General features: G+C 38.3%; 1 protein-coding gene across 3 annotated transcripts in view; it reads right to left on the bottom strand.

Moving 5' to 3' along the window:
• Positions 1 to 10,000, bottom strand: part of LOC122247563 (uncharacterized) — a 132,495-nt gene that overhangs the window by 1,389 nt on the left and 121,106 nt on the right. For 2 of the 3 annotated variants that reach the window (XM_086544507.1, XM_043006909.2), the window contains 6 exons: positions 5,998 to 6,096; positions 5,201 to 5,378; positions 4,710 to 4,785; positions 3,989 to 4,154; positions 3,478 to 3,648; positions 1 to 2,286 (listed from right to left, as the gene is read on the bottom strand). The exon at positions 1 to 2,286 is cut by the window's left edge and continues 1,389 nt beyond it. In XM_086544507.1, the coding sequence (XP_086400633.1) occupies positions 2,113 to 2,286; positions 3,478 to 3,648; positions 3,989 to 4,154; positions 4,710 to 4,785; positions 5,201 to 5,378; positions 5,998 to 6,096 (864 nt within the window). In that variant the 3' untranslated portion in view covers positions 1 to 2,112. The remainder of the gene's footprint in view (positions 2,287 to 3,477; positions 3,649 to 3,988; positions 4,155 to 4,709; positions 4,786 to 5,200; positions 5,379 to 5,997; positions 6,097 to 10,000) is intronic. The other variant, XM_086544508.1, reaches the window with a different exon arrangement.

Below are 10,000 nucleotides of genomic sequence, written 5' to 3'. Positions count from 1 at the left end.
ATATATATATATATATATATATATATATATATATATATATAACATAACCAATAACAAAAATAACCTTTTCAAAAAACAAGGAGGAATCTAATGCTTCCTGGTCTATAGACAATATCTTTTTCCTTGAAAACTTTCTAAAAGGAAAGTACCAAACCACAGATCCTATTTGTCCCCATCAGTTCAGATGACCAAACATATCTGTGATATTAATTTAATATTTTTTTCTGCCAACCCTTTTCATTTATCATCCAAATCCTATGTTAGTGATGTCCCTTTGCTGGTTAAATTCTATACTTTCTGCCACTATAACTGTCGTGACAATAAAGAACAGCTACACTTAAAACTAAATAGTTTATGAGACAAAAGATATAAAAGCAACTACTGGTTAAAAATCTTCAGGAAACACAGCATACAACTTATATAAAATTGATGCTTTTACATCCTATGTCTCATAGTAATAGAAAAGAGAGAGAGAAAAAAATAGATGAATAAAAGAAAAGAAAAGAAGAAAAAAAAAGAGTTGATATGACTACATAAAAAAGTATTCAAATTATAACTAAGAATCATGTAAACTATGTACACCTTTAAATAAGCATAATGTAAGAATCATAGATGAATCTTCAACGCACAAATCACATACAATACCATGCACTCTAAAACTCTCACTAATAACCATGCACTCATGAGCACAGACTAACAATGTGCTAACAAATAGAAAAAAAATATGTCAGGCTCCAAACATCAGGAACACTGTATTGTTCTGACCTGACTGTTGCTCTTCTAACAGTTCATAAATCACAGTTTTAACAATAACTTTTATACATTTTTACCTTTGCAACAGTGTATGAAAGAAGAAAATGAACAATTGATTGTTTCACATATAGGTAACCATACATCATCTTCAGAAAGTCATAGTGCATTTCACTTCCTAAATGTAAAATTATGCCCAAGACAAAACTAATGTTCCAAGCATTGTTAGGCTTACATATAAAGTCTGTCACTGCGTAAATTTTATATACAAATAAAAATACTCAAATTTTGCTTGAAAATTATGATTTTTTTTGTGTCAAATATATCTATGCTGCAATTATAACAAATTATGCATCTGAAATTAAAATAAATACTAGCCATTTTTGAAAATCTTTTAAAGAAGCATGAAAAATATTTGATTTCATCTCTCTAAATATCAGAGTAAATAAATTTACAAAACTATTTACAAATAAATTTAAGTTTTATGGCAACTCTCAATGTAGCCAGCAAAATATAAAAACAATATCTCAAGGTGGTTGAGAAAATAATGATTAAGGTGCAAGTGAAAATCATGTTTAAAGTGCTATTAAGATCATCATTAAGTGCTCCTGCTGACTGCTTTATCAAATCTTTAAAACTGCCAGAGGAACAAACTGTACACTCTAGCAACGAGATAAAATAAAACCTATAAATGTTTCATGTAAGTAAAAATAGTTAGTAATTCTCCTTATCATATTCATTAAATTATGTGGACTACTAGCAAAAAATATACTGTAATATGGATTCAGTATCAGGTACCTATCAGTTACATTCTTCTAAGAGGTACACAGCAATTTCGATAAGTACACCAATACTTCTTAAAAGAACTGAATAATCGTTTTGATCAAAACATCAAAATTTGCCAATCAATACAGACTGAGAAATGTCTTAGAAAAAGGTCGTATGAAGAGCCTCTGCTGCTTAACCAGCCATCAGCTGGGGAGTTGAAGGTTTGGTGTTTTTTTGGTACTGTACCAATTTAGATCAACAAATACAGGATTTACTATCAACAAAATTTTACATCTCTTGAAACCTTGTGGTACAACATCTTTAAAAGATAACAAGACAATTAACAAACTTATCGCAGATTTGGAAAGAGCATAAATGGGAGAAACAGAGTTACTGAAAGAAGTTTTTGTGTATATGTGTGTGTTATCTAAATCATATTTGAATACATTAATGGTTATGTTTAATGGTTACACCGCTGAACATAATGTGAGAAATGTGACTTCAAACAGTACTACTTTTTTCTTGTATATTCTAAGCTGGCTTAAAACCAATTCAAGAGATATGCATATTTTTCACTGCTCTTAAAGCACACGATCACGCAACAATGTCCATGGAGTCTGGAGTGAGAGCATCATCGAATGAGTGATGGGACGAATTTGGAGACGAGACCTGAGGCGAAGAGAACACCGGGTCACTCGTAAATGCCGGCCCATCGTCATCCATGAGGTCCAGGTTAAAGCCTCCTGATGTGAAGTCATCTAAGAGTTCCTGTTGGAGAAGATGGGAAAAAATTAGACCCTGTTTTCTTTCTCCTTTTTTTCTGTATTTCATCTGCTCTTATTTCCTTTTTCTGTGAAGATAGGATACCTTCCCTTGGATGTGTGTATGCATGTGTGCCTGTGAGTGTTTGTATGTGTGTTTGCATGCATGTGTGGTGTGTGTGTGTGTGTGTGTGTGTGTGTGTGTGTGTGTGTGTGTGTGTGTGTGTGTGTGTGTGTGTGTGTGTGTGTGTGTGTGTGTGTGTGTGTGTGTGTGTGTGTGTGTGTGTGTGTGTGTGTGTGTGTGTACGCACATGTGCATGTGCATGTGTACATGCATGTGCGTGTGCATGTGTACATGCATATGCATGTGCATGTGTACTGCATATGCATGTGCATGTGTATATGCATATGCATGTGCATGTGTATGTATGTATGTTTATGTGTGTGCTTGTGTGTGTATGTGTTTGTAAGTGTGTGCATCCATAGGCATATCTATCTTATATCTACATATGAATCACAATGATTATTCACTATAACAATTTAATATTGAAGAAACACTACCAATAATCTATAAGGGCATGGGTGAAAGGTGCTGCTTAAACTACAGGTACTACTTATACATACTCTAAGAGAATTCTCTTTCTCATGTTTATATGGGCTGAAACATCATACAAGCCAGGCACAAACAAAATCATTATGCACTATCTAGTGGGCAGGCAATCAAAAGCCTAATTCTAAGGTGGTCAAAGTGCAATAATAAAAGCCTAGGCATTGCAAACTTTACAAATACGGGGGGTAAAGGTGGGGTGGTGGGGAAACATCTAGTGAATCAATCATGATGTATTATATTATGCAAGCAATGCAACAGCTTATTGTGGAGGCAATTAGTGCACACTACAGGGTAAAGTTTACTAAAAGAAAAACAAGCTAATTATGGAGCTTAAGGAAATTAAACCATGCTCTTGTAGAATCTTGGGGTACCATAACAATCACAGTGCCACATGACTCTTTTTAAGGATGTCCAGATGCAAAAATCATGGGCATATCAGCAATACTTTAACAGGCAATACTAGTGCTTTATCAGGCAAAGAGATAAAAGAAATAAAAAGAATCACTGTGATTGTTAAGTGAAGAAGGGGTGAGAGAAAGAGTAAAAAAAAAAAAAATAACGAAAAATAAGGAGGCATTGCACACGTACGTCAAGCAGGGATCCAGGGAGATTGTAGTTACACCTCACCTTCTTCATATCATTTTGTTCCCCTGTGCTATTTACCACCTCTGACTTAATGATTGTGGACAGTAGCAGACTCTGGTCGATGTTGGTCTCCTCAACCTTGATTCCGTTCGTCCGAAGTTTGGATTCCAGCTCCTGAAGTCAAGGTGAAAAAGAGCATGAAATTTTCTAGGGGTTATTAAGGTATAAAAAAGGTGTGAAAGTCTCCTTAAGTCAGAGTAAGAGGGTCTGAATACTTCCTGAATTCCAAAGCAAAAAAAAAAGGTCTGAACTTTCATCATATCTAAGAAAGAAAAGCTTTCAAAATATTTCAGAAGCCAAAGTGTTGAAAAATCTCACAGCTGAGTGTTATGGGGTCACATGAAATCCCTCCTTTTGAATCTAAGTTATCCTATTTTTTATTGCCTTCTTTGAAATTCTCCTTTATCCTATATCCTTCTAAACCTCTTCCCTATCCTATCATTAAGGACCCTACCTGTATCCGCAATAGCAACTGGCGGTTCTGTTGCTCTAAGGCTCTTCGCTTCAGCTCCACTTCCTTGTTGTACTCTGTGTCCAGTTTCAGCCTCTTGATGTAGTCAACCGAAGCCTTCAGAATCTGTCCCTTGTTGTGGCGCAGGTCGCGAACTAGCTCGAAGTACCTGGAGTCATTTTGGAAAATCTCATTTATGGGTTCTTTTATTTTGTATTTCCTAATATCTACTATCATCATATAAACTATATTATTAACTGCTGTATATCATCATTATCATATAATTTATACAATTTGATTACTTCTATCATCATATCATCTCTGAAATTCCTATCTCTCTATCAGTCCTTTTTTACTTAATATCTTTGTTGTTCTTTTTAACATATTTATCTAATCATTTTATTATTTTCATGTACTGTTTTTTCCTGTATATATAATTTTTTCATTCAATTACTCTCTTTTCTCTTTACTTGTCTTCAAATAAGATTTCTAATGAATTTAATTCTAACTACTTGCTTACTAATTTGTTATTTACATCAATCATTATATTCTTTTTATGAAAATCAAAAGCATTCCATCTTATATAATCTAACACAATCAAACTTTAATTACTCTATGAATCCTTGCTCATCTATTAATTCATCCTTGCTAATCAATACCATTAGCATCATCATATCTTCTCATCCCACCTTGAAGGAAAGAAAAAAACACAAAAGAGACTTACGGTTCGTTACTTTTGGGAAGAAGTGTTGCGAGTTCCTTTATTCTGTCATTTATGTTGAACCTTCTTCTTCGTTCAACTGCAAGGGGTGAATTTGTCAGATTTAAAAATCTGGTAAAGTTATTCATGAGTGAGTGTGCTTGCATGTGAGTGTGTGCATGAGTGTATGTGGGTGAGAGTGATTGTGCATGTGGGTGAACCAGTGATAATGGTAAATAAACTAAAAATAATATTATAATACAATATACTATGTTTGTGAAGGAGGGGGAGGAGGAGAGAGAGAGAGAGAGAGAGAGAGAGAGAGAGAGAGAGAGAGAGAGAGAGAGAGAGAGAGAGAGAGAGAGAGAGAGAGAGAGAGAGAGAGAGAGAGAGAGAGAGAGAGAGAGAGAGAGAGAGAGAGAGAGAGAGAGAGAGAGAGAGAGAGAGAGAGAGAGAGAGAGAGAGAGAGAAAGAGTACCAGTACCAGAGAAGAAAACGGAAACATTTATGCTCACTCATATTATGATTATCCTTCTTCTGCCTATCCTTCATGTACGCCACCATCTGCTGGTCGTTGATGGGCGTGGTCTCGTTCTTGACTTGAGGCAGGTCGGGCGGGCACGAGTTCGGCGTCTTGCCCATATACCCGTTGAGGCCAAGCAGGTCGCAGATGGACCCGGGAACGGTGTTCATCTGTGGGAAGGTCGCGGGGGTTAATTCCAGGTCGTACTCGTGTGTATGTGGATCCGAGGTGTTAGTGAGTGTACTCTCTTAGATTGGGAACTGCAAGTGTTAGCGGTAGCGGGAGCATTTCAGTATGTGTTTTTTCGCACTAGGTTTTCACGAGTTAGGTTGTGTGTGTGTGCGTATGTGTTTGTGTTTGTGTTTGTGTTTGTGTGTGAGTGTGTGTGCGTGTGTGTGTAATTTCAAGTGGCTCGTGAGTGTTAATTCCAAATGCTAAAAGTGGCACTCATGTGTCTTTGTGTGCGAAATCAGAGTGCTAACTGTGGCACTGTGTACCTCGAGCTTTTGGGCTTTCCCCACGGAGACAAAGGACGTTAAACTTTTACTTATTGTCTTTATGGAGGGTCGTCGTTTTCTTAGCAAAAGCGAACATGTTTCCGGATCTGCTCTACAAATGGTTGCAAAAGTAAAGAACGTCATACAAAAATTTCAACATGACCAATAGCGAAATAGATTTAATTACTGTGTATTTACTGAACATTGGTCGTGTAAATGTGGACAATTGATAAATAAACCATAAATCATAAAAAAGCAATGATAATAACAAATGCACAAATCGTCGACCTACCGAAGACGGCATATTGTTGACTTGGTCATAGGCCTTGAGGTTGTCGGAGGCGTCCAGACCCTCCTCCAGGTTTAAGATCTCGTCGATCACATCTTCCACCTGCAAGAGAGGAAAATGGAGAGCACTCATTAGTCAAATGTAGATTAGATAAGATGTGTGTTTTTCCAATCTGTATTCTCTTTAATAAGATAAAAAATAAAGAAAAATGCAGACTTAAATATATTTCATATGATAATTCTCTCTACCATAATAACGAAAAAACAAGATAACTCGAATAAATAACTATTGCAAGTACTGAAATTCATCTTGACATGATTTCTACGAGCAATAATAACAGGGTCAGGTATCACAACACCACTTAATTCAGTCTGGATTTTTAATGTTCTCCTTCCGACTTAGGTAACAGAAATTCTGCTATCGCCATATCAAAAAATACCGATCAGATAAACATTTCCAACTTTTCAACTTTAACTTCTCACATTTCTCCCGCTGCGAATAAAAATGAGTAAACACTCGCTGACAAGACCTTAAAACAAATATGTATCAATAAATCAGACACATAAAAGTCCGGAAACCAGGGTTAGGCGGGAAAAGACGAAACACGAAATAAATGAATAAAAACGAGTAAAAAATGAGATAAAGAGAATAGCCCAAACAGAAAGAGGTCTCGCGTTTACCGGCTATTCCGCCGGCTCTCCTGACGCCAGCGCCGCCATCGCCGTCGCCTTTCTCTCGGATAAACATGAATCTCATGGCCTCCCCACACGACCTCCGTGCAAGAAAGCTACATACAATCTACTACTCTACTCCATCTATTACCCAACGCTTGGATGAAAGCCAATAGGGACCCACGCAAGGGGAAGTTGGTTGCAATGGGATAGGGGGTCAGGCAATACGGTACAAGGCGAGACAAGCACATTTTCGTCGAGGTTGATTTCGCCGCTAAAAGAAGAAAGACTAAAAGGGCGATATGTGCGGAATAAAGCGATTCGAATCAATAAAGAAGACATTGTAAAATGAATAATATGATAGTAAACCTCCAACTTCAAAGGCATTCACAGTAATCCAGGCTTGCAAAGGGCTTTTTCATCAGCTTCCGGCAAGCATAACTCGAAAATAAACCATGCAACAAATGTGTGTTTGTTGGTAGCTCCATTCTTTAGGCCTTTATCCTTCCTCATCCTCCCTTTTCTCTTGTTGCTTACTGCTATATTTGGTGACACAAATTAAAAAATTACATTTGTGATAGCATGGGTTACATTAGAGTCGAAGAGCAAGACCAAAAGGAATAACAGCTGGCAAAAGAGGTGTACTCCAGGAAACGAACTGCCTCCTGAAGTAGGCCAGAAGGTAAGAGGCCAGCCAGCACGGCAGGGCACAGCAAGGCAAGGCAGCGAAGGAGTGGCGAAGAACGGCCGGTGACAGGACCTGTATTGTGGGGGGGTGGGGAGAAAGGAATGGAGCAGGGGGGAAGGGGGGAGCTGGGTGGGGTAAAGAGAGGGTCCGTTATTTTGTTATGCAGGACATGGTGAGCATAACCAAGGTGGGTTGGATCAGCGACCTTCTCTATGATAGTATAGCTTTCTCATAGCAGATCGAACGCTACATTCACCGAGAACAAGATGGATGTGATGTGTGTGTATCTCCCTCGAGAGAATGAATGCAATGCTAATGTAGGCCGACCTTCTGCTAAGCAATAAACATTGCCGATTCGCTTCGCCTATGCGACCATCTTTGTTTTCGAATCATGGGATCGATGTCAGAAAGTAAGTTTTCCATTCAAAATTATATTCTTCCTGCTCAAATCGGACGTTGTTGTTGGCGACTCGAAAATTCGATAAATACGAACAGTTCTCGAATTCTGTCTTCTTCAAAGAAGAAACGGGTAACGATATACGTCTCGTTTCTAAAACCTTCCCATCAAGATTTTTTTGTTGAAATACTCCCCGTCAGTTTTAATTTTCAAATCTTATCTTTTTCTATTTGCTTATTTTCTTTGGATTCAGTTGTTGATCTAACAATAACATTCTGGAGCGGGACGTCTAAAGTTTAATATGTAATCATTAAACTATGATCAAGGTTTATCGATTGTTATTCCCTATGCCTGTCAGTTCATGCCTTTTCTCGGCCATATCTATCCATTGTCTTCCCTCTTTTTATCAATTTTATCTTGATATGTCGATTAGATGGCTAGGTCTCTTCAAAAACGCTTACATAAATGGAACCCATATTTGTTCCAGTTATAGAATACTCTTGTGCTATAAAATCCCATCGTCTTCATTACCTTTCTTAATACCTCTCCTCAAATGGTGTCACTGTGTCCCACTTACAATTCCCTTCTCCTCCATCCCCGCCCCCCATTCACCTTGTCCTCTGGGTTGTATATAATTCAACCTTGTCTTTGGTCTACGCCATCGCATCTGTGAATATATGCAGCAGTAAGCGCGTATATAAATGCAAGTATAAAACTCGCGTATCGCATAAAGGGAAGGATAGATGGATAGAGAGAGAAATGCATGCATTGAAAAGTGGACACAGCCTTAGACACGAAAAAGACGCTGTGTAACACAGACACGAAAGTAAACATATTCATCGAAATAGCCACCATTAGTGTCACTTTTAGTATTTCCTTTTTTTCTACATTTGTCAGTGTAGGGGGTTGTCTACCTGTGGCTCCTCCCCCCCCATTCCCTCCACCCATCTACATTTACCTGGTGGAAAATTTGGGTTTTGGTCAAAGAATGAGCGCTGTGCCATAATTAATCGCGAGCGGTTAGGCCTTCATATTTTCCAGAGGAAATGTTGTAAGGTTATCTTTGTTGGTTGTTATTCACTCCGTTCTTCTACCTCTTTTTCCTCCTCTTTCCTTTTATTTTTTCCCACTTGGATATTTAAATGTATTGTCATTACTTCACAATACACATACATATATAAATTAAAGACACAGGTTTACTAATAATACATTGGTGAGTGAGTGAGTGAGTGAGAGAAAAAAAGAAAGAAAGTGAGAGAGAGAGAGAGAGAGAGAGAGAGAGAGAGAGAGAGAGAGAGAGAGAGAGAGAGAGAGAGAGAGAGAGAGAGAGAGAGAGAGATTATATACATATATCAATACATCTCTCTTTCTTCCAGACACAAGCAGTAATTTCGACAGCCAAGAGAGTTGTTTGCGAGTAATTATGGGACAAAAAATACGAGTGTACAGCACAGGTAAGCAGCGCCCAGCACGTAATCAGCGGACCTATCTCCAGGCGCGGTGGGTGAGGTTAAGGGGGGGGGGGACCCTGACTTGTAGGGCCGGCAATGGTATGGGCAATGATTGTCACAGCTCTCCACTTACATGTCCTCTTATCTGTTATGCTTCTTGTTTTAGTGGACACAAACACAACGTTGATGGAAATACATAAATAGACATATACATATACATATATATATACATATACAACACATACCCATACACATCCACATCCACATCCACATATACATACACATACACACACACGCACACACACACATATATATGTATATGTATAAGTATATATATATATATATATATATATATATATATATATATACATATGTACATATGTACATATGTACATGTGTGTGTGTGTGCGAGTGTGTGTGTGTGTGTGTGTGTGTGTGTGTGTGTGTGTGTGTGTGTGTGTGTGTGTGTGTGTGTGTGTGTGTGTGTGTGTGTGTGAGTGTGAGTGAGTGTGTGTGAGTGTGTGTGTGTGTGTGTGTGTGTGTGTGTGTGTGTGTGTGTGTGTGTGTGTGTGTGTGTGTGTGTGTGTGTGTGTGAGTGTGTGTGTGTGTGTGTGAGTGTGTGTGTGAGTGTGTGTGTGTGTGTGTGTGTGTGTGTGTGTGTGTGTGTGTGTGTGTGTGTGAGTGAGTGAGTGAGTGAGTGAGTGAGTGTGAGTGTGTGTGTGTGTGTGTGTGTGTGTGTGTGCGTGTGCGTGTGCGTGTGCGTGTGCGTGTGCGTGTGCGTGTGCGTGTGCGTGTGCGT

Source organism: Penaeus japonicus, unplaced genomic scaffold, assembly GCF_977035675.1.
Source record: "Penaeus japonicus unplaced genomic scaffold, GWHDUDI00000001_assembly GWHDUDI00000015, whole genome shotgun sequence".
Lineage (NCBI taxonomy): Eukaryota > Metazoa > Arthropoda > Malacostraca > Decapoda > Penaeidae > Penaeus > Penaeus japonicus.
This window is presented reverse-complemented; position numbering and strand designations above follow the sequence as displayed.